This window comes from Chanodichthys erythropterus, chromosome 12 (assembly GCF_024489055.1).
Source record: "Chanodichthys erythropterus isolate Z2021 chromosome 12, ASM2448905v1, whole genome shotgun sequence".
Taxonomy (NCBI): domain Eukaryota; kingdom Metazoa; phylum Chordata; class Actinopteri; order Cypriniformes; family Xenocyprididae; genus Chanodichthys; species Chanodichthys erythropterus.
Window position 1 is genome coordinate 37,907,028 of NC_090232.1, and position 25,340 is coordinate 37,932,367.

Below are 25,340 nucleotides of genomic sequence, written 5' to 3' on the forward strand. Positions count from 1 at the left end.
CAAATTTCACAGAAAATGGTATAATGGGGCATTATATATATATAATTAAAAACTATGATTCTATGATGCATCACTGCTGAAGCCAAAGCTGTCCTCTATCTACCGGCATTGCAATCAAATACAATACAAAAGTAAATTAACAGAACACGCATAACAAATTAGCCTCAATATTTGACTCCTCACCTCTAACTCCCATTGTAATTTGCAGAGTCCATACTGAATACATCTCCCACCCAAGACCGCATCCAAATGCGCTTGGCCTGTATTCTTTTCTGACTCTGCACACAGAGTCACTACAACAACTACTGCGGTCTGTCATGCTTCTTCTAGCAGCAGGGCACATGTGTTTCTGTGTCAGTTTGTTGAGTTGAGGAATGATTTGAAAGTTTGTAGTGCATGATCCTCAGTCGTTTAGCGTAAAATCTGTTCAGATTTTAAAAGTTGTGTAGTGTATTCCAGCCTTAAGTAAACAAAATATCTTAATGAAAATGTGGAAAGCTTTGTGTGAGGGATAGCTTTAGGGGTTGGAGATAGGAATCATTTTATCATTATCTCAATATATATATAAAGAAAATGTAAATCAATGGAAAGTCCCCACTATGATATAAAAACAAATATTATGAACACATTAGTGTTGTGAGTGTGTTTTGGAGGTGTTGATATAGAGAAAGTGTGTATTTGGACCTGTGTTTGCATGTTCATATGTACATGTAAATGTGTTATGAATTCCTGTATTTGGTTATCAGTTCTCACTTGTGTGTGTGTCTGTGTGTGTGTGTGTGTCTGTGTGTGTGTGTCTGTGTGTGTGTCTCTGTGTGTGTGTGTGTGTGTCTCTCAGTTGTGCTGTAATATAGGTCATCTTTTCCATCTCATTGACCAGGGGAACAGCTGTGCCTGAGGCCCTGCTCTGTCTGTGTCTGTGCGTCTCTGTTGGTTATTTGTCATGTTTAACTGACCCTACTCTTCTTAAGACTGTGTAAGGCACACTGGCTGAAGTTGAAGAGTGTATGTGTGTGTTTCGGCTGGACTAAAATTTGAGGTCAGGCAGAGTTCAGTCTTTTACAGCAGCATTAGGGGAGGAGTTCTATTCAAGTTAAAGATGCCGTTTGAAATGGCTGTAACGGTCAGGCTGTCATCTCCAGGTGTCCAGTGTTGCAGTTTGTCAGTGGTTGTTCCGTGTATGTTTACACACAAACTTTGTTCTTGGTCCTGGCTAGTTCTTGAGGTACAGAAAGTAAAAATTTGATTTTTTCAAGACGAGGCTGTTAAAATGTAGGTCCAAAGTTATGTTCTCTGAATGCAGCAACAATGCAGAAGAGCTGAAGGCCACTATCAGAGCAACCAGGGCTCTCATAACACCTGAGCAGTGCCATAGACTGATCGACTCCATGCCACGCCGCATGGCCAAGATTTCTAAAAATCCCTTCTTTGTATTGGTCTAAAGTAATATTCTAATTTTCTGAGATGCTGAATTTGGGATTTTCCTTAGTTGTCAGTTATAATCATCAAAATTAAAAGAAATAAACATTTGAAATATATATTATATTCATTCATTACACACAGACTGATATAAGTTTCACTTTTTGAATGGAATTAGTGAAATAAATCAACTTTTTGATGATATTCTAATTATATGACCATCACCTGTGTGTGTATATATATATATTTATTAAAAAAAGTTCTATAATAAAACTATATGTATTTTATGTATTTAATGAAATGGCAAAAAAAAAAATATATATATTGTTTTGAGCCTCATGTAAATTTGTATAGAAAATTAAAAAAAGGTTTCATTGTTTTATTTGTTTTAGCTTGTGGATGATGCTTTTTTGCTGTGCCAGGTAATGGCTGCATTTCAAGGTTCATCCGCTGTCAGTTTGAGGACAGATTGAAGCTATATTTTGAGGTTTTAACTGCCTGGATGTATTCAGTGAGGTCAAATAGCTCTGCTCAACTAGATATGTCTTTAAATCTAGACTGAAATCAGACTTTCATGACATGGAAGGACTGGCCCAGTTCTGTCATCTCTTGCTCGTTCTCTGTGTGTCTGTAGTATTTTGTCTGCAAGGATAATAATGAGTGTGTTGAAATGGACCCTTGATTCAAGTCTCTTTGCTTTTGACCTGTCCGTTCTACAAGTGCAGTGTGAAGTGCTTCTCCTTTTTCTGGGTTTACCAGGATAATATTCATTCTACCACATATCATTGTCTGATTGTTAAATGTTGAGCATGTGGGCTAGACTAAGAGACACATGATGAGTACTTGCCCCTTTTTTCCCCTGGAGGCTGATGCTTTTAACCCTCAGGATCAGCAGCAGCCTTGTCAATTTGTATATATTTATTATATGTTTATATGTGTATATAATGTGGGGAATAAATAAATTTTATATATATATATATATATATATTACTGTTAATATCTATCAATGTAGATGTATAGATGCATTACTTAATATGTGACATTTGCACTTGTATGTAGTTAAAATGTACAGTATGTTATCTTATGATCTCATTACACTGTTGTGATATAATCATTTAAAAATTCTAAAATTGTAATTGTTGTTGGTTTTTGTCAAATGCACAGGTGGTTCAGAATATTGTCCAAACTGAGACCGAATACTGTAAAGAGCTCCAGACGCTCCTCTCAACATATCTGAGAGCATTGCAGCCCACCGACAGGTGCAAACACAAACCAAGAGTTCAACATAAACAGATATAACAGTAGTTCAGTACTGAATCTCTCTCTCTTTCTAGGCTCAGCGTGTCAGATATCAGTCACATCATGGGAAATCTAGAGGAGATCAGCTCTTTCCAGCAGACACTGGTGCATTCACTGGAGGAAAGCGTCAAGTAAGAGTTCTGCTTCACTCAATTAGTCAACAGCGACATCTAGTGGTAGTTACCAATAATGTACTGTACTTTAGTTCTGAAGTTTATCCACATAATATGAGAGATATAAATTCAACTGTTCAGCTTTAACATAATTTATTTGTAAATAAATCGGTGTGTGTTGTGTGCAGAGTTCCAGAGAGTCAGCAGAGAATAGGAGGCTTCTTCCTGTCCCTCATTCCTCAGATGAGGAGTCTGTACGTGACCTACTGCTCCAACCATCCATCCGCGGTTAACGTTCTCACACAACACAGGTGCGTAACACAACATAATACACACAAACAACACCGGCACATGTATACACTCTCACAGAAACACTGTGCATTGATCATTTACATGAAATCTGTTTTTTATTGATTCTTAACCATTAGGTTTAAAAATAATATACAGTCTAGGGCTGGACAATAATTCAATATCAATATATATCGCGATATAATTCTTTTCGATAACGGTGATATGATTTTTAAACACATTTCCGGTATTTCGATATACATTACAGCATTTCTCATTGACTTGAGGCGCAGCGGTTAGAAAGAGCAGAACAAGATTGGCTATTTGCGTGATGACGTACACCACAGAGACACGCTGCCATCAGCGTATCTATTGGTTAATATGGTTTGTTTAAAATAGTAACGTGGAAAACAGACAGAGTTCAGATAATGTATGTTTCAGTCGATGGATGCGCAAAACGACGATAATCAAAAAGCGTGGACAAAACAGTCACTCTTTGTAAACTGTAAACAGCTAACGTTAGTACCGTGTGCTCTCATGTCCAGTCATTTACGCCGTCATCACCCGGGTGTTGATAGCGCGCGAACGCAGGTGAGACCTGAACAGCACACATTGCTATCTGTGTTTAAACTAAACTCATTTAAGCTTTGCTGATTTAAACCTTCAAGAACAAGACGCGAAAGAGAGGGAACTCGCACGCGCTATGAGAAGATTTGTGTGCGCTCATCCGAAGCGCGCACACGCTTATTTCAGACAGCGCGCAAATACTGAGTTCTCTTTCAAGTCTTGCGCTTCGACGGCCACATTCATACAAAAAATGATGTCAACATGCCCGTCTTGGCGAGTATCCTAGCAAACATAGTCAGTTATGTGTTAAGTGAACGTATAACAGTCGAGAAAGACAGCGCATGTGTAACAGTGTACTGGTTGTCTTAAAGGGAAACAAAAAACTATTCCTGCTGCCTGTTTTTAATGTTAAATCAAATAACAAAGAAATCACTCACTGCTCTTGACTGAATAGTTTTTGTAACTTCAATAATGATTCATCTTATATACAGTAAAGATAATATGCAGTGTTATTTTATATTTGATTACTTTATCCATTTTCTGTACCTGAAAACTACTGTTACATACCTGAAAAACCTGAAAAGCACTGTTTATTTTATTTGAATATTTGCTTTATTGTACTTATTTGTGATGTTGCTTGTAGTTTGATTGTTTGTTCTTATTTTCTTTATTTTTATTTGACAGTAGTCCTATTTTTAGGGTCACGGTTTCGGTGCGGTACAGACATCCATTGTGGCCGTTCTTGGCAGTTTTTCTGAGGCTATTATATAGTTCATATCGATATCGGAATTATATCGTATCGACCGAAATTTAGAATTATATCGTGATATAAATTTTGGCCATATCGTCCAGCCCTAATACAGTCTATGCAATATTTCCAATGGCATCTTTTTGCATATATGTATATTTCAGTGAGGATCTAGGAGAGTTTATGGAAAGTAAAGGTGCAAACACCCCTGGAATCCTCACACTGACCACAGGCCTGAGCAAACCCTTCCTGAGGCTGGAAAAATACCCCACGCTAATGAAAGAGATGGAGCGGCACATGGAGGTACTGTAACTCTCTCACTACTGTTCAAAAGTTTGGGGTTGGTCAGATTTTTTTTAACGTTTTTGAAAGAAGTCTACAGAAGCTTGTTTCTGCCACTGAATTTTTAAAAAAGAAGGAAATTCTGACATTTTTTTTCTCGCAATTGCAAGTTTTCTTCTCACTAATTCTGTTATAAAGTCACGATTGCATGTTATAAAGTCAGAATTGCATGATATATAGTCGCAATTGCGAGTTATAAAGTCAGAATTGCAAGATATAAACTAGCGATTCTGACTTTTTTACATGCAATTCTGACTTTTTTTGCCATTGCGAGTTTATAAAGTCAATTGCAAGGAAAAAAAAACGTCAGAATTGTAAGATAAAAAGTTGCAATTATCTTTTTCTTTTTGTTTTGTTCCATGTCGGGAGATTATGCTCACAGAGGCTGCATTTATTTGATCAAAAATAAAGTAAAACAGTAATATTGTAAAAATATTATTGCCATTATTGCTTTCTATTTTAATATCTTTTAAAATGTAACTCACTCCTGTGATGACAAAGCTGACTTTCCAGCAGCCATTGATGTTTTTTTTTCTTCAAGATTCTTTGATGAATAGAAAGTTTAAAAGAACAGCATTTACAGCAAGCACCTCCTTACATCTTTTGTAAAATTATAAATTTAAACCAGTTTAACTCACTCATATTCTTCCTTGGATCTGCCCAGGTGCTTCATCCAGATTATCCAGACATTCAGAAGAGCATGACAGTGTTTAAAAATCTCTCAGTGAGTATTATAAGGTCAACATCATTGATTTTTTTTAATTTTATTTTCTCCAGTATTAAAGCATGAAAGATGTGTAAAATGGCACATGAGCTGTTTGTCTGAGATACTTTATCTATCAGAATGGGATGCTGTGCTTATTTGTGTGTTTATTGTTGTTGTGTCTTCAGGCCCAGTGTCAGGAAGTCAGGAAGAGGAAGGAACTTGAGCTGCAGATTTTGATGGAGTCTATTCGGGGCTGGGAAGGGGAGGGCATTAAAACCCTGGGCTCTGTTCTCTACATGTCTCAAGTCCTCATCCAGAACCACGGCGCTGAGGTGAATGTTATCAAATAATCTATCTTTAAGCATAAAACCAACCATCAGGGGACACCCAGTATAAAAAGCTATATTTACATTAAAATAATTAACAGATCATTGGTTAATAGTAATAGTATAGTAATAGTTAATCGTAAGAAACGTCTTCAAAATGTTCTTTAATGGACCCCTGATTAAAAACCTTGTTTTAAGAGGAACCAGATGTCATATCAAGAGTATTATAAAAGATTATAATTTACTGATTTTGAATTCAGTAAAATGGTAAACTCAAAATGAAATCTTTATTTTGATATTCTGCTTCCTCAGGAGAAAAACGAGCGATACCTCCTGCTGTTTCCTCACATTCTTCTCATGTTGTCTGCCAGTCCTCGAATGAGTGGTTTCATCTACCAGGTAAATGATTTTGCTGCCATTTCCCCCCCTTGTCATGTTTTGACATTATAATATTGTCTATTGCTGTTAAATTATTTTTAGAATTTTTACAGCTTACATGATTGTATTTGTTAAAAAAATTAAAAACATGCATATCCAGTAAAATAATGTAATGAATTTAATAAATTCTACTAATTTGCATTTTATCACTTGATCTCAGGCTCCATATTATTGTATTATTATGCTGTTGTCTCATATTGTCTCAGAATGAATCTCTGCTGTTTAGTCTGTCATGTTTGCTCGAAAATGTTGACGGCTCATTGGTTTATTGACTTACAAAGGGGAAGCTTCCTCTGACTGGAATGGCCGTTAATAAAATAGAGGACAGTGACACCACAAAAAATGCTTTTGAAATATCTGGTAAGTTTTCCAGCCAGTTGTCCTCGTGATTTTTACATGTTAATATTGGTAGTTGTCAATAGTGCATATTCTTGAGCAGTAATGATGTTTTTGCATGCAGGAAATTTGATTGAGCGGATCCAGGTGATCTGTAATAACCAGCAAGATCTTCAGGACTGGGTGGATCATCTACACCGGCAGACCAAACGCACTTCAACCTGCAACTTGAAACCACAGAATGTCCCCTGCCATACGGTGAGAAACATCTACTTTCTACAAACACATACACTACTGTTCAAAAGTTTAGGGTGAGTAATATATTTTAATGTTTTTTAAAGAAAACACTTATGTTCACCAAGACTGCATTTATTTGATCAAAAATATCTATTTTAAAAACAACTGATATTCAGTGTCACTCATCTGATCTTCTCCTTCCCTTTCAGCTACCGTCTCATCCTCTCACCCCGTCCAGACACTCAGAGAATCGCGGTGTGAGCGGATCTCCAGTCTACCACACTCTTCCTCATCTTTCTTCACTCGGAACTCCTCACAGTGGGATGATGTGGGGACCTCTTGAACCCCCCAAAACCCAGAAGCCCTGGAGTCTCAGCTGTCTCCGACCTGCACCACCTCTAAAACCCTCAGCTGCATTGTGTTACAAAGAGGTATATGTTAACACATGAAAAGACTACAACCCATGAAACGATATGTGTACAGTGATTTACATATGATACACTGTGGATTTGTGAATACATTATGTATTGGCTAATTATTGTTTATTAAAGGTGCCATTGAACATTTTTTTAACCGAATGTAATATAAGTTTAAGGTGTCCCCTGAATGTGTCTGTGAAGTTTCAGCTCAAAATACCCCATAGATTTTTTTAAATTAATTTTTTTAGCTGCCTATTTTGGGGCATAATTAGAAATGCGCCGATTCAGGCTGCGGCCCCTTTAAAGGAACACTCCACTTTTTTTTGAAAATAGGCTCATTTTCCAACTCCCCTAGAGTTAAACATCATTGCACCTGCTGCAGCCATGATACGGCAGCAAAGTTCCTTGATTATTACGCCTGAATGAGAGTATAGTTCCTAGCCATATCAGCCTAGAAAATCACAACTTTTCATTTTCCGTCGGTCTTAGTACACGATGTAACTACAGAAGAGTCAAGTTTTAAATAGGAAAAATATCAAAACTCTTTGGTCATTTTTAAGCGCGATGCTAACGGTCTAATCAGATTCAATGAACTATGCTAAGCTATGCTAAAAGTGGTACCGCCAGAACCGGAGATCGGCTGAATGGATTCGAAAACTGTAAAACTCAACTTTCTTAATTCTAGGGGAGTTGGAAAATGAGCCTATTTTCAAAAAAAGTGGAGTGTTTCTTTAAATGCTCATGCTCTCCGCCCCCGGAGCTTGTGCTTGCCTTAAACAGTGCATAAACAAAGTTTACATAGCTAATATAACCCTCAAATTGATCTTTACAAAGTGTTCGTCATGCAGCATGTCTAATCGCGTAAGTATGGTATTTATTTGGATGTTTACATTTGATTCTGAGTTTGATGGTGCTCCGTGGCTAAAGCTAACATTACACACTGTTGGAGAGATTTATAAAGAATGAAGTTGCAAGTGTTTAAAAATGAAAATGCCGACGGCTCTTGTCTCCATGAATACAGTAATAAACAATGGATCATGTCAGTTATTATTGCTCCATCTGCCATTTTTCGGTATTGTTCTTGCTTGCTTACCTAGTCTGATGATTCAGCTGTGCGCAGATCCAGATGTTAATACTGGCTGCTCTTGTGTAATGCCTTGAACATGGGCTGGCATATGCAAATATTGGGGGCGTACATATTAATGATCCCGACTGTTAATTAAATTTTTAATTCTAGGGCACCTTTAAATAAACTTATTTTGTATGGTGGTATTTTTTTAAATAACTATGTTCACATCTAATTTTTGTATGTCTTCAGGATCTCAGTAAAAGTCCCAAAAGTATGAAGAAGCTTCTGCCCAAAAGAAAACCTGAGAGAAAGCCGTCTGATGAGGAATTTGCTGTGAGAAAAAGTATGACACTCATGACTCTATAAAAATCTGTTCTGTTAGGGCTTGTTTAAATCTGGTCACTTCATGCGTTTTTACTGATTGAATATAGATATCTGATTTGTTAAAGGGTTAGTTCACCCAAAAATGAAAATGATGTCATTAATGACTCACCCTCATGTCGTTCCAAACCTGTAAGACCTCCGTTCTTCTTCAGAACACAGTTTAAGATATTTTAGATTTAGTCTGAGAGCTTTCTGTCCCTCCATTGAAAGTGTATGTACGGTATACTGTCCATGTCCAGAAAGGTAATAAAAACATCATCAAAGTAGTCCATGTGACATCAGTGGGTTAGTTAGAATTTTTTGAAGCATTGAAAATACATTTTGGTCCAAAAAGTAACAAAAACTACAACTTTATTCAGCATTGTATTCTCTTCCGGGTGTGTTTTCAATCTGCGTTCACGACTCCGTAGTGACGCTGCTGATGTGTTATCCGGTGCGCCCGAGCTTCGTTTACAGTCTGAGGGAGACGCACGCTGTAAACAAAACAACCTTTGAAAACATGTCTAAGGATTTCGACACAGAGGAAGCATTTTTTTGCTCAGCCATATTTATTTGAACACGAATACACGGACGAAGAACTAAGAGCGATGGAAGAAGCTCCTACACAGCAGCACCCGCTGTCACAAGCAGCGTCACTGCGGAGTCATGAACGCGGATTGACAACAAACCCGGAAGAGAATACAATGATTAATAAAGTTTTTGTTATTTTTGGACCAAAATGTATTTCGATGCTTCAAAAACTTCTAACTAACCCACTGATGTCACATGGACTACTTTGATGATGTTTTTATTATCTTTCTGGACATGGACAGTATACCGTACAGTATACTGTCTCGGACTAAATCTAAAATTTCTTAAACTGTGTTCCGAAGATGAACAAAGGTCTTATGAGTTTGGAACGACATGAGGGTGAGTAATTAATGACAGAATTTTAATTTTTGGGTGAACTAACCCTTTAAAATGGTTCCACTTGGCCACATAAATGTGTCTCCGCCAAACGGATATAAATCCGATCTTTAATTCCCGCGCTATATGCAAGTTTAACGGAGTTCACGTCATCGGAAGCAACAAATATGAGCTGCATTTTATTTGTCATCAGCTAAATTCAAGATCAAAGACCGCAATAGGAGAGAGCGCGGCAACAGCACTGGTAAGATCATTTAGTCTCACTGCTTTTAATGAAGATGATTGTGTGTTGAGCCTCTGCGACTTACTTTCACTTTAATTTGCGCTAGTTTTTCGGCTTGCTGAAGAGATACTCAGCTGCTCATCTGTGCTGATGCTGCTGCAGTAACGCTGTCATATCTGGCTATAACATGTCATATAGCCTATAACACGCTCTCTCGCACTTATTTTTTTAACATTTTGAAAGGAGTAAAATTGACAGATGTGGTTTCAACAACAAGATGCATTTATACTTGTCCAGTTTCATCTGGAATGTGTCTCAAACCACCTCCTGAAGTCCCAAAAGCATTTCAGAGGGCATTTACACCTGGTCTTTTCGCAATCGGATAGCAATCCGATTAGAGAAAACGCAAGAGGTGACCAGGTGTAAACAGGCCCTTAGTTTTCACTTATGCATGTGATGTATTTATTACTAACATGTCACATGTATTGCTTTTGTGTTTACTGTTTAAGAAAACAGTTTCTTTGCAATAATCTCACAATGTTACCTGATCACTGACATCTTTTGTGCTCTTCTTGTTTCCCATAAGGCACTGCAGCTCTGGAGGAGGATGCTCAGATCCTGAAAGTGATAGAAGCATACTGCACAAGCGCTAAAACACGGCAAACACTCAACTCAAGTATGTACTATTTACGCGTGTTATGTATTCTCTTGTGATTTTCGTATACTTTGAAGGAACTTTGAAATCTCACTTTAGTCCCAGACTGTGTGACAGGAGTGTAATGATCGAAGAAAATATAACTCTGCATCCCACATAATACTGTCAGTTTTGTCACAATTTAAATGTATTTTTCAAGTTCTTTCTGAAATACACCGTTCTAAAGTTTGGGGTCAGTAATATTTATCCTTTTTTTTTTAAGAAATTAATTCTTGTATTCAGCAAGAATGTAGTAAATTGATCAAATTGACAGTAAAGACTTTGTATTGGTCAACAAATCCAGAAAAATGTATCACAGTTTCAATAAAAATTTTAAAGCAACACACCTGACAATTCTCAACATTGACTGAGCAGCAAATCATCATATTAGAATGATTTTTGAAGAATCATGTGACACTGAAGACTGGAGAAACGATGCTGAAAATTCAGCTTTCCCATCACAGCAATAAATGACATTTTAAAACAGAAAACCGTTGTTTTAAATAATGTGTAATAATATTTCACTATAGTATTTTTGATCAAAAAAAAATAGAGCCTTGGTGAGCATAAGAGACTTATTTCAAAAACATTAAAAAATCTTACTAATCCCAAACTTTTGAAAGGTAGTGCATTAAAAAGTCCTACAAAACATCTTTGTCTGTCCTGAAGTCCTTTATAAACTTTCTTACATGTCTGTAAAATACTGCAACATCTTTTCTGAATTGTTGTCATTCGCGATATAAATGTGTGTTGACTAAACTCTTTACCACTATGTTGTTCACTCTAATATTTTCTGCTCTTTTAATATGCATCTTTGTCTCTTTTCCTCTCCCTTCCTTCCTTCATTTCTTTTGCACCCGTTTCTCTCTTATGTTGTCCTACCATTATTATTGCATTTTTGTTAAATTTTCATTTAATTTTGTCACCAATTATTATATAATTTATTGGGCACCCTGGGCTCTCCATCACTTTACTCCTCTTGGTTTGGTCCATCCTCTCAACCTACCCATCCTCTCCAATATGATTGGTTTGATCCCCATCCCTGATTAGCATGGCAGGGCACTGATTTGATGCATAATCATGTGCTGGCTGATGTTGACCAATCGTATGTGGATGCTGTGGGTTGTCGTAGCAGCGGATTTCCCTCTTCTGACCAATCTGAAGACTCGGACTATGACACTATATGGATAACTCACACTAACAGAATTGGTTCTATGTCCCGTAAGAGCTGCTGCTCGTATATACACATCAAGACTAAAACACTCTTTCTTTTCTTTTGTTTGCATTGAAAGTGACGAGCTTAAATATAAGCTTTGCATACTGAAGAGATGGTTGACATGAAAGAGCAAGAAATATGTTTTCACTGCTTTTGCTCTATGGCTTTCATAGGACAGAAGCATTTCACATTTAATAGAGCCCCATTTTAAAATTCTGAACGATTTAGAGTTAACTAAAACTGAAATAAAAAAGAATAAATTCTATATAGATATATTTTTAAATGACAAAACTACTAAAAATGGCAAAAACACACAAGCAAATTACTAAAACTTTAAAATTAAAATGATATTGGATATTCAAAATATCTTGATGCTAAAATAACACTGATTTAACCAGTTACAGTTCAGCTGTTAACCTTATATTGTTAAACTTCTTCTTTTAGGATCAAGGAAGGAGTCAGGGCCACATATGCTTTTTCCTGAGGAGGAGAAAATCATTGTGGAAGAGACAAAGAGCAATGGTCAAACAGTAATCGAAGAAAGGTTTGATCACAGCTTTATGCGCCTAATTTACCTATTTACTTACTATTAAAATACTGCCACGTTGTCATTAGGTCTCTCAGTTTAATGCATTCATTTAAAATGAAAAGTATGTCTCAGTAGGTGTTCATTTAGTCTGGATGTTCTTTGCAGGAGTCTGGTGGATACAGTTTATGCCTTAAGGGATGAGGTACAAGAACTTAAGCAGGTCAGTCCACATGCTACATGTAAACATTCATTAATACTTCTATGTCTTTGAAAGTCAAAATCTGGTGCCGTGACCCGGATGCTCTGATATTGTTACATCACCAGGATAACAAGAGAATGAAGCGAACTCTTGAAGAAGAACAAAAGGCACGGAAAGAGCTGGAGAAGGTTGTCAGGAAAGTGTTAAAGAGTATGAACGACCCATCCTGGGACGAGACTAATTTGTGAGCCCATCTGTGCATTTATAAATGAAAACTGCATCTGATAATTGTGTGTTGAGTGTAGTACAAGTCCTGACCAAAAATGCTTGTAAATATTGTGACAAAACTGGACTTGATCCCCTCAGTCACAGTATTATGCCTTTTTAAACCTGATCCTTTTTAAGCCTTTTTTGTTTGCCAGTGCCAAGTATCTAGTTGAACCCATTTTCAGATATGCTAATGATAAGGAAATGTATTGAGGCTGGACATCATCTATCAGAAACTTGCTTCTCGTCTCTACAGGATCAGGTGTGGCCAAAATAACTTCTTGCAGTTTCATTTAGTTCACCGTCACAGATGTCATTGGTTCCTAGTGTAAAACTGGGAGTCTCAGGGATGATACACACACTGTACCTACAAATGTTGCCAGGCCTGAATCACTGCCTGCGTCCGCTGACTTTTAGAATCATTAGCCAATATGTTCAATAAGTGATGACATTAAGTAGAATTTTTCCAATGGAAAACCTTGCAATGCAATACTGGAGACAAATCTGAGGGAACTAGTCTTAAATGATTACATTTCAAAGTTGCTTTTACAATAACCTCCGTTTTAATTTCGTCCGGTTGATCTTTTGCACCTTGCAACTTGTATCTTTTTTTACTTTTTATTATGGTCCTTTAACCCTAATTGTGCATTCACAGATTTTTGTTTTGTACAGAAATAATCCTTTATTGTATTTAATGCTCAGAAATGTGCCTTTTTGGAAAAAGAGATTTCCAGAATTTTGTCAGCATTTCTAGCTCTGTCAGCATTTCAAAGAACCTTTGTAAGAAAACTGTATGCAAGATTTATTTTAAATTAACACTGAATCTGTGGTTAGGAACTGACAGATTAAGAGTCTTCTATGTTGTCTGTCTAATTTATGTATTTAAATGAAATATTGTCTACTGCAAAATGACTGTGTATTGTGAAATTTCCAGATAACCTCGACTACTTTCTCTTTCCAAAGCACTCTCTCTATCTTACTCTATATTTCTTGCTGATTGAATTAAATAAATACAAATTCTTACTGTGACTCTTTGAAAGGTATTTGTGCTTGTCTCATTGCTTTCTTGCACTATTAGCTAAATTTATTCTTATATTGTCATTATACAAGTAGATCCGACATTTGCATATAACTACCTCCAGAGCAAGATCACTCGCTTTGATGGGTCCAGTTTAAACAGGTTTGCATTTCTGTACAGACTTCAAGGATCCCAGATAGCAACTTTGTGCTGGCCCAGATCGGGCCTACATCTGCCACATGTGGTATGATGATCTGGGCCACATGTGGCGTGGAATGATGGCACTTGGACGGACTGCTCCTGTTTGCTGGAACTGAGCCACAAGTAGGCCATAGCAATGCCACATATCAGCCAAGAGCAAATAAATAAACCAGAACTGGACCTTATCTGAGGCACAAAATCTTTATATATTATTTATAGAATCATTTTAGAAAGAAGAGAACCGAAAAAAGAGACAAACAGAAACACAAGAGCTACAACTGACTTCAGCCTTCGATGAAATCAACTGAAGATAAAAGAAGACATTAAATCTCTCCAGATCTCAGCAGAGGAGGATTAAACAACTCCACAAACAGCATTACAGCTTCACATTTTACTAATCAGATTGGCTTTATTTCTGTCATTCATCTACAGAAGTTCTTATTAACAATTAACAGAAGTTTAACGCTCACATTTGTTTCAGTTGAAGTCACCATAATGGTGATTGGTGTTGTCATTAGTTGGGCTCTTAACTCTTATATGTTTCTTTTCTTTGGCTGCTGTGACAGTGTGTTTGTCAAGCACATTTATAGTAGCAAAGAAAGCTGAAATGAGATTGGATAATGATGGTTTTATAATTACTGATGTCATTTAAATTACAAACCATGTTTTACTGCAACATGAGATGTATTGCTGTATTGCAAAAATGATAAGCAGAAAACAGTATATTAAAATGACAAACACAGATATGAGCAATCCGCTTATGGATCTCAACAATGGTGACAACAAAATATTCAGACAATCAGATCAAATTTGCACATCACAAAAAGCTACTAAAAGACACTACAAAACCTACAGCAAAAAATAAAAGCAAATAGAATTAAACAAAATAATAGGACAATTCAGCTGCATAATTTATTCATGCTGTGATGCATGCTGGGAGTTTTGTACTATTGTTCCCAGCATGCATTGTGGCATGACACTTGATTTTCCTTTGATTCACCTTTGTTGAGATTCATGTCAAGTCAAATTTATTTATATAGTGCTTTTACAATTGGTAATTGTTTCAAAGCAGCTTTACATATTAGAAGCACAAAAAAAGGGAAGTGGTTAAAAATAAGCTGTACAAACAAGCGTGGTAATATGTAACATATACAAGATGGTGCTACATTAAGCCAATGTCGGCTGACTCCCAGGGGTGGACCCGCTAGGAGAAAAACCCAGCGTGCTAACACTGGGAAAAAAAGTCCTAGGAGGGAAAAAACCCCTTGGAAGATATATATAATATATGTAAATGGATATGGAGATCAAAATTTGAATTATACATTTTTATTATAGAGATTAAAAATAGATTATATATAAATATATGTAAGCGGATACGGGGATTAAAAATCTGAATTATAGATGCAGCCAGAACTGGATCTGTAGGCCCATTGGCTCCTGGGCTACGTTGTAGTCAGGTCCAGACACAGGTTCTCCATCTGATCTGGATACGGCCTGGATCCAGCACCCGGCAAACCTCAGGATAAGCAGAGAGACAGATATTAGCGTAGATGCCATTCTTATTCTGATGTACAGGTATATCTAGTGTTATAGGAAATCTCGGTTCCGGCCGACTTAATTATTGCAGCGTAACAATCCTTTAACGGATTTGAAAAATGTTAATGTATTGATAATGTGTTATGTGTATGCAAGAGCAAAGAGATGTGTTTTTATTTAAACTGACAGAGTGTGTCTGCTTCCCGAACAATGCTAGGAAGATTGTTCCAGAGTTTAGGTGCTAAATAGGAAAAGGATCTGCCGCCTTCAGTTGATTTTGATATTCTAGGTATTATCAACTGGCCTGAATTCTGAGATCGCAATAAACGTGAAGGACTATAATGCATTAAGAGCTCACTTAGGTACTGGGGAGCTAAACCATTTAGAGCTTTATAAGTAAGTAGCAAGATTTTAAAATCTATACGATGTTTAATAGGGAGCCAATGTAATGTTGACAGAACTGGGCTAATATGGTCATACTTTCTGGTTCTAGTAAGAACTCTAGCTGCCGCATTTTGGACCAACTGTAGTCTGTTTAAAAGCCGAGCAGAACAACCACCCAGTAGAGTGTTACAATAATCTAGTCTTGAGGTCATGAATGTGCTGATTCTTGATGTCTTTATGTGTCAGCTTAGAATAATTTTTGTTATCTTTAATCTTCTGATCATTTTGCTCCATTATAAGATTTCAGTGATGGTTGGTTTTGTTTAGTTACAAAATCTCAATCAGTTTTGTTTCATTACGAGATTTCAATGACGGTCAGTTTTGTTCCTTTGTGAGATCTCAATGACAGTCGGTTTTGTTCTTTACGAGATTTTAGTGATGGTTGGATTTGTTCGGTTACGAGATTTCATAGACAGTCAGTTTTGTTTCATTACGAGATCTCAATGACAGTCAGTTTTGTTCCTTTACGAGATTTCAGTGACGGCCTGTTTTGTACCATTACGACATTTCAATAACGGTCGCTTTTGTTTCATTACAAAATTTTAATGATGGACGGTTTTCAGTGTCAGTCGGTTTAATTAGGTTACAAGATTTAAATGACAGTCACTTTTTGTCCATTACGAGATTTCAATGACGATCAGCTTTGTTCAATAGTGAGATTTCAACAACGGTCGGTTTTGTTCCATTATGAGATCTCAACGATGGTTGTTTTTTTTCCCATTACGAGATTTCAAAGACGGTCGATTTTCTTTTGTTATGAGACTTCAATGATAGTCGGTTTTGTTCCTTTACAAGATTTCAAAGGCAGCTGGTTTTGTTTCATTGCGAAATTTCAATGATGGTTCATTTTGTTTCTTTATGAGATCTCAATGGTTGGCTGGTTTTGTCCTGTTACGTGATCTCAATGATGGTTAGTTTTGTACCTTTACAAGATTTCAAAGACAATCGATTTTGTTTCGCCACAATATTTCTATGATAGTTGGTTTTGTTCAGTTATGAGATTTCAATGAAAATCGATTTTCAGTGTCAGTTGGTTTTGTTCTGTTATGAGATTTCAATGATGGCCGGTTTTGTCCAGTTATGTGATCTCAATGATGGTTAGTTTTCTTCCTTTAGGAGATTTCAAAGACAATCAGTTTTGTTTTGTTACTAGATTTCATTGATTGTTGGTTTCGTTCCGTTATGAGACTTCAATGATGGTCAGTTTTATTTGGTTACAAGATTTTAATGATGTCTGTTTTATTTCATTATGAAATTTAAAAGACAATCGTTTTTCTTTCGTTACGAGATTTCAATGATGGTCAGATTTATTAAGTTACGAGATTTTAATGATGTCTGTTTTATTCAGTTATGAGATTTCAGTGACGGACGGTTTTGCCCGATTACATGAGCTAAATGATGTTTAGTTTTGTTCCTTTATGAGATTACAAAGACAATCGGTTTTGTTTCGTTATGATATTTCTATAATGGTTGGTTTTGTTCAGTTACCAGTAGTGGTGGGCCATTTTTGGCGTTAACATGCTGCGTTAACGTGAGACTCTTATCGGGCGATAAAAAAAATATCGCCGTTAATCTATTCTCAAAGTTGGTTTGGGAGCTGGGTCTATACTACGCAATCTATGATGACTTTCACCTTGATATTTTAGCGGGGATGTATACCTAGCCGAATTGACCCTTCGCAAAGACCCGCCACCCTTAGTTACTGTTGCTTTGTCCGACAAGCCGTGGCGCTGTCACGCCACACGCAGTGATAAATGTATCACGGAGCCAAAAGGGCACTGACAACACGTCGACAGACAAGACAGAGCAGGTTACTTATGATATTAAACAAAGTCCCAGCTTGAAAACTGTGTATTTTTTTTTTTTTTTAAGAAATTCAAACAATAAAAATGTTTTGTTGCTCTTTAATGTGTTGTGACAGACTGCTGTAACGCCTCAGCTCAAGAGGCTCGTAAACCGTTCATCTCTTACTACAAGTCCATTTAAAGCATCAAATAAACATGAATAAACATGAGAATCAATGTTGTTTCAAACGCGGAAAGATGTCAATATACACAATTTTTCAAGTTTAACTCCATCAAGGTTAATCTTCTAACTCCTGACTGCTTTGTCGGACAAAATGGCGGATTACTTTTAGTCATTATTTGGGTAGCACACATATTCTGAATGTCTTCGGCAGAATTCAAATGAGCCATTTTAATCTAGATTAATTCCAAGATTACAGTGAGATTAATCTAGATTAAAAAAATGTATCTATGCCCACCACTAGTTACGAGATTTCAATGACAGTCAATTTTTCAGTGCCAGTCAGTTTTGTTCTGAGTTTTCAAAGACAATCGGTTTTGTTTGTTTGTTCTTTTACGAGATATCAAAGACAATCGTTTTTGTTTCGTTCCGTTACGAGACTTCAATGACAGTCAGGTTTCGTTCCGTTATGAGATTTTAATTACGGTAAGTTTTATTCAGCTACGAGATTTTAATGACGTCTGTTTTATTCAGTTATGAGATTTCAAAGAAAATCAGTTTTGATTTGTTATGAGATTTCAATGATGGTTGGTTTTGTTCCATTACGAGACTTCAATGACGGTCAGGTTTATTCGGTTACGAGATTTTAATGACGTCTGTTTTATTCGGTTATGAGATTTCAGTGACGGACGGTTTTGCCCGTATAGCTTAATGACCTAGTTTTGTTCCTTTATGAGATTTCAAAGACATTAAGATTTAACTAATTTAATCTGCATTTGAACATATTAATTTGCAATAAAACCAAGCTATAAATGTTTTTTAAAGTCTTATTTATTAGTCATTTATGTAAATCATTCAATCTGCATTTGAACATCTTAACTTTGCAATAAAACCAATAAGCTACATATGTCTTTTAAAGTCTTATTTATTAGTCATTTATGTAGTACAAAAATGCAGTAAAACAACTTTTCGCTACTAAAAAGTCTCAATGAAATTGTGAATTGTTCACTTTTAAATGACAGAATATCAGAGTGAAATGCTTTTGTCTTGTTGCATACTTGGCCCAAAGAGTGCCATTGATGTCTCAATGTAAATTTGAATTGGGACATACTTTTGAATGTATGTCCCACTCACAAACGGCACAAATCGAGCACAAACGAACAATATCGATTTGGAGCAATTTGGATGGCATGGGGTGGAGAGTTACATAACTGTTCATAAAACATTTAACAGCATAAACCGGCACAAATCAAGCACAAACGAACGATGCTGGTTTCGTGCGATTTAGACAAAGTGGGCTGGAGAGTGACGTCACAGCTCCCGAATTATATTTGTTATATCTGTGGAAGGAAATCAGTTACAGTGTTTGTTTTAATGGCACAAATCGAGCACAAACTAATGGCACCGGTTTGAAGTGATTTGAATGACATGGGGTGGAGAATGATGTCTCATGACCAAAAAAATAATGTTCAATATCTCGAACACCAAACCAGCACAAACGTATGACATAGTTTTGAGGATTATTTCGTTTTATGGGGTGCCAACTTCACGGAGGTGGGCCAGAGCACGGTTTGGTTGGGCTCAAGCGTGGTTCACATGCAGTGTGAGCGCTAAGCATGCCTAAGCACGGAACTAGAGCCCTGCGCGGGACTGATTTCTTAAACCCGGACCCGCCCGCTCCCGCTGAATGTCTGACCAGGACCGCCTGCTCCACAACCTGCGTGTTGCACTCCCGCCCGCGCCCACAGACTTTCTCTCAGAACTTGTGAAACATGTAGGCCTACACACTCAGACTAAATTCGTTCAAGTTATTATCCAGAATAACAGACTTTAAACATGATTGCGTTTAAATAAGATGAAGTAGCCACTAAACCAAAGGACCACATGATACATTTTTTTATTTGCGTTATAAAACATTAACCGTTAAAACAAACCACAACTAGCGGCACCACAAGTTTTAAATGCAGGCTACTGCATACACACTCACTGAACGAGTAAATAATAAGTAAATAATCCAAAGCACAATAAGAATCAACTTTAACTTATTAAATAAACACATAGGACTTAGAAAATATAGGCCTACTTTAAACAAATTAAATACAAAATGAAATAAATAAAATAAAAGAATACCTCAAAAAATGTCAGATTTCACATTCACAATAGTTTGCTTAACAGGCCATTGCAAAAAAGAAAGCAAATAATACTAATAAATAAAAATAACGTAGCCTACTTCAACAATTTGATCACTGAGCCTTGCACTGCTTACTCCATATTACTATGAAGGAAAAGTATACTGCTGACTGACTGTCCCGTCTTTCTTCCAATATCCACCCACACACGAATGCCCTCTCTGACGGTGCACAGATGCGAGAATGCTCAAAATAAAACACGCAAATTTGGAGAATTGTTTCCCGATGTCTGACTTGTCTTGCTTTGCTTTTATCAAGTAAACAACCGCTTTAATTTTCTTCTCAACTTCATGTGTTGACTCCATTTCTACACGCCAAATCCCACCATTCCCCGCGGGTCTCCCGCAAAATTTTCGGATCGCCCGCTCCCGCAAGATTTGTGTTGGGTCCCGCGGGAGCCAAAACCCAATGCAGCCCTCTACACGGAACAGCTACTACTTTTGTGTGTGCTACTGTCATCATTACAACGGCAAACATCTTTATTACATCTCTGATAGTACACTTATCAATTCATGTAATTAATTTGCGTGTATTTGGGTTTATAACGAGTCTGCTTCTCACCCTTGATGAACAGGAATTGTACTTTGCGAGTAAAGCTGCAAATTCCTCCATTAATGTCAGCTGCCTTTGTAATAATCATCTGATACGTGCAAGAGAAAATCGCTGTGCGGCATAAATGATAAATCTATTAGGCAGTATCTTAGCGAACAGGGACGTGCACAGGGGGGTTGCTCAGGTTGCCCGGGCAACTGCCCATATGCCCTTCTCGACTCACGTTGCCCTTCCGAGGTGGAAAAAAAAAAAAAAAAAAAATCGTACAATGGATGCATAATTTCACGTAGGCCTAGATTTAAAAAAATAAATAAATAAAAAAAAAAAAAAAAAAAAAAAAAAAAAAAAAAAAAAAATCGCAAAGCCTCATTCACTTCCATATTTGGGCACCCGTACGAAAGTGAAAGTCAGTAGGGGAAGGGCAAACGTACTCGGTTACTAACGTAACCTCGGTTCCCTGAGATACGGAACGAGTACTGCGTATGGGAAAGGTCTCCTTTTTCCCCGTTACTGAAGCCTTTTTCAATAACGCAGTGTAACTGCATCGTCATTGGTTCACTCATAGACAAGTTGTTGAACCAATGACGGCGCGGCATAGCCGCTCGGCCTATGGCGACAAAGCCCGCGAATATTCCCGCCGAAATGGGCGGGGTAGCTATATAAGCAGGCGCGTCGCCATAGGATTTCAGGTCATTCGACTGAAGCGACGACACTGAAGCCGCAGCCTCGTGGCACGGCATGTAACGCAGTACTCGTTCCGTATCTCAGGGAACCGAGGTTACGTTAGTAACCGAGCACGTTCCCCTTTCGATACTTCACTCGTACTGCGTATGGGGAACGAATTCAACCGCGCCGTGCCACGGCAGGGAACGACTGGACTTGTCTTGGACACCGCGAGGGAACCAGAGGACAAGTGAGAAGGCTGGAGCCGTCGAACCCTTGTTACACTACTAAAAGGGAGTTAACTCCCAGAGTGGCATGAAGCGGAGCTCAATAGAGGCCGCTGGATCATACCGAGATGACCGAGCTTGTAAGGTCGGGACATCCAAATGATAAAAACTGACAAAAGTGGACGGCGAGGACCAGCCGGCTGCCTCACAGATGTCTTTAATCAAAACTCCACTAGACCAGGACCAAGAGGAAGCAATTCCTCTAGTGGAGTGGGCTCTAACTCCTATGGGGCAGTTGAGGCCCATAGAGGAGTAACAAAGAGTGATAGCATCGACTATCCGACACGCAAGACGTTGCTTTGAGACTGAAGACCCTTTGGTGCAGCCACCAAAGCAGATAAAGAGCTGATCGGATTGCCGGAAAGGCTGTGATCGCTCAACGTAGGTCCTTAATGCCCTGACGGGGCAGGCCAATTCCAGCTCTCGCTTGTCCGACGAGGGAGGAAGCACTGAGAGGGAAATGACCCGTGCTCTGAATGGAGTCAAGACCACCTTAGGGACGTAGCCATGCCTAGGTTTCAAAACGACTTTGGAGTCGTTGGGCCCGAACTCAAGGCATGCAGGGCTCACGGAGAGGGCCTGCAAGTCACCAACTCGCTTAACCAATGCTAGTGCAAGTAGCAGAGCGGTTTTGAGCGTCAGGGGCCTGAGGTCAGCTGAACGCAGTGGCTCAAAGGGAGGCCCTTTAAGAGCTCTGAGGACCAAAGAGAGGTCCCAGGTGGGAACAGTGAGAGGACGAGGAGGATTTAATCGCCTAGAACCTCTCAAGAAACGCACCAGGAGGTTGTTTCGTCCCACTGACTGGCCAGCAATAGGAGCGTGAAACGCTGCAATGGCTGCTACGTAAACTTTGAGCGTTGAAGGTGTGAAACCCAGACTCAAACGCTCCTGGAGAAAAGACAGTATCGGAGATACGTCACACTCCACTGGGTCTATGTTGCGTGTAGAACACCAGTCAACAAAGACCGACCATTTCTGGGCGTAGAGGCGTCTCGTGGACGGAGCTCTCGCCTGAGAAATGGTATTCAGCACCTCCCTGGGGAGGTTAGCAGGCTCCCGTCGAGGGACCAGAGGTGCAGAGCCCAGAGTTCTGGCTGGGGATGCCAAATCGTCCTGTTCGCCTGAGAGAGGAGGTCCCGTCTCAGGGGGATCGGCCACGGGGCTTTCGTGGAAAGCCTGAACAGCTCTGAGGACCAAACTTGGCTCCTCTAGAGCAGGGCCACCAGGAGGACTCTGTGCTTGTCTTCCCTGATTAATCTGATGATCTGCAAGATCAGAGCAATCGGGGGAAAAGCGTAAAGGAGGGTGCTGGGCCAGACGTGAGCCAGCGCAATGTCCTCCTTCGAGAAATAAATTGGGCAGTGAGAGTTGTCTTCTGAGGCGAAGAGGTCTACCTCTGCCTTCCCGAAGAACTCCCAGATCGTGAGAACTGTCTGGGGGTGGAGCATCCACTCGTCTGAGGGGACATTGCTCCGGGATAGCATATCTGCTCCCAAGTTTGTTCTCCCGGTTGTGTGAGTCACTCTGAGCGACTTAAACCTTGGTAATGCCCATTCCAGAAGACGCTTCGCCAGAGCGCATAAGCGGCTGGACGAAAGACCACCCTGGTGATTTATGTATGACACCATTGTCATGCTGTCCGACTGGACTTAAGACGTTGCGTCCCGTCAGGTGTGTCTAAAAGGCGCGAAGGGCTCGAATCACTGCCAACATCGAGGCAGTTGATGTGCAGATGGCTTCTTCATGAGACCACGAGCCGAAGGCCGGTCTGCCCTTGCAAAGAGCACCCCAACCTGTGTTGGGTGCATCTGTTGAGAGCACCGTTCTTCTGAACACCGCCTATAGGGGTACACCTTGACTGAACCATACAGGGTTCATCCAGGGTTTCAGAGCTGTCTAACAGGCCTGATTGACCCCGAAACGCAGGCGGCCGTGCCGCCAGGCGTGAGGAGGGACCCGGAACTTCAACCAGTATTGCAAAGGCCGCATCCGTAAGAAGGCAGAGCTGCAGAATCGGGAAGGCGGAAGCCATCAGCCCTAGCATTCTCTGGAAGTACTTCAGAGGGAGACAGGCTCTGTTCCTGACCAATGCCGCGAGCTGCTGAATGGCCAGAGCGTGCTCTGGCGATACTACAGCCGTCATACGGGCTGAGTCGAAGACTGCACCCAGGAACATTATACGTTAGCTGGGGAGCAGTGAGCTCTTGGCAAAGTTGACCCTGAGACCCAGACACTCCATGTGGCTGAGTAGCACGGATCTGTGATGCTCCAGCTCAGCTCGTGACTGGGCTAGGATGAGCCAGTCGTCGAGAAAATTGAGAACCCGGATTCCCAACTGTCTCAGTGAGGAAAGCGCCACGTTCACGCACTTGGTAAAAGTGCGAGGAGCTAGGGACAGCCCGAATGGAAGGACCAAATATTGGCAAGCCACGCCTTCAAATGCGAATCTCAAGAATCGCCTGAGATGGGGGGGCTATCTGGATGTGAAAGTATGCATTTTTCAGGTCCAGCAAGCAGAACCAGTCCCCGGGGCAAACCTGCGCGAGGATCTGCTTCAGCGTTAACATCTTGAACTTCCATCTCATGAGGGAAAGGTTCAGGAGTCTGAGGTCTAAGATGGATCTAAGACCGCCATCACTCTAGGGAATGAGGAAGTAATGGCTGTAAATCGCTCTCTGAGGGGAGACCATTTCTATAGGCCCCTTCTCGAACAGAGACATCACTTCGACTCGGAGGACGTGAGCGTCGTCCGTGTTTACTGAAGTGGGAAGCACCCCGCAAAACGCAGGGGTCTGCGAGCAAACTGGAGCGAGTAGCCTTGAGATATTATCCCCAGAACCCACTTGATACTCCGGGGATGGCCTGCCAGGCCCGCGTGACAAGGGGGTTGAATGGTGCCGGTTGGCGGGCCGCTGGAAGGGGGGCCTGCATACCGGCTAGTTTTTAGAAATGCTCATGCATCCTCATGAACGTGGCTTGCGGGGTGAAACCGGCAAACGACACGCTGAGAAACTCAGTAAACAGATATATGCTTCTTGGAAAAATATACATGTGTCCCACCTGAGTCAGGGGAGAGCATCAAGATATATTCCACAGAGCGGTGTCGGAAGTGAGACCGCTCTACCTCAATGAACATGGCTTGCAGGGCAGAGCCAGCAAGTCACATGAACAGAGGTCCAGCATAATGAGCATGTTAGTTCCACCAAGCACAAGTGAGCATTGAGCTCGCTTTCAGTGAGCGCATACATCCTCATGAACGTGGCTTGCAGGGGCAGGGCCGGCAAACGACACGCAGAGAGACTGGAATAATATGCTACATCAACTGATATGCTGAATATAAATAACATAGGTCTCACCTAAGACAGGTGAGAGTGTCGTTATATTTCTCAAAGGACGCTTGCAGGGCAGAACCGGCAAGCAACGCGCTGAGAAATTCAGCAAACTCGGCAGAAATACGCTGTATCAACTGTATATATACACATATATATATATATATAACATATGTCTCACCCGAGACAGGGGGAGAGCGACATGTTATATTTCTCAATGAAGCGGCTTGCGGGGCAGAACCGGCAAGCAACGCATAGAAAAACTACAGAATCAGCTCCATTAATACAGTATAAAAACATGTTTCTCGCCCGAGTCGGGGGAGAAGGTCACGTTATATTTCTCAATCGACGCGGCTTGCGGGGCGGAACCGAGCGAGCGACGCGCATTGAGATAAGGAAAAATACACTCACACAAATAGAAAATGTATCAT

The 25,340-nt window shown here is 39.6% G+C and overlaps 1 protein-coding gene across 4 annotated transcripts in view; it reads left to right on the forward strand.

Annotated features, from left to right (window-relative positions):
* The window catches only part of arhgef7b (Rho guanine nucleotide exchange factor (GEF) 7b), a 32,337-nt gene extending 18,589 nt beyond the window's left edge, over nt 1-13,748 (forward strand). For 2 of the 4 annotated variants that reach the window (XM_067403809.1, XM_067403811.1), the window contains 16 exons: nt 2,584-2,678; nt 2,754-2,849; nt 3,020-3,142; nt 4,599-4,737; nt 5,441-5,500; nt 5,668-5,814; nt 6,121-6,207; nt 6,528-6,606; nt 6,707-6,840; nt 7,029-7,250; nt 8,557-8,650; nt 9,791-9,841; nt 10,407-10,496; nt 12,175-12,274; nt 12,425-12,479; nt 12,584-13,748. In XM_067403809.1, coding sequence (XP_067259910.1) covers nt 2,584-2,678; nt 2,754-2,849; nt 3,020-3,142; nt 4,599-4,737; nt 5,441-5,500; nt 5,668-5,814; nt 6,121-6,207; nt 6,528-6,606; nt 6,707-6,840; nt 7,029-7,250; nt 8,557-8,650; nt 9,791-9,841; nt 10,407-10,496; nt 12,175-12,274; nt 12,425-12,479; nt 12,584-12,706 — 1,695 coding nt within the window. In that variant the 3' untranslated portion in view covers nt 12,707-13,748. Of the gene's footprint in view, nt 1-2,583; nt 2,679-2,753; nt 2,850-3,019; nt 3,143-4,598; nt 4,738-5,440; nt 5,501-5,667; nt 5,815-6,120; nt 6,208-6,527; nt 6,607-6,706; nt 6,841-7,028; nt 7,251-8,556; nt 8,651-9,790; nt 9,842-10,406; nt 10,497-11,564; nt 11,736-12,174; nt 12,275-12,424; nt 12,480-12,583 lie in introns of all 4 variants that reach the window. The other 2 variants (XM_067403812.1, XM_067403810.1) reach the window with 2 other exon arrangements.
* Nucleotides 13,749-25,340: the final 11,592 nt, after the last annotated feature.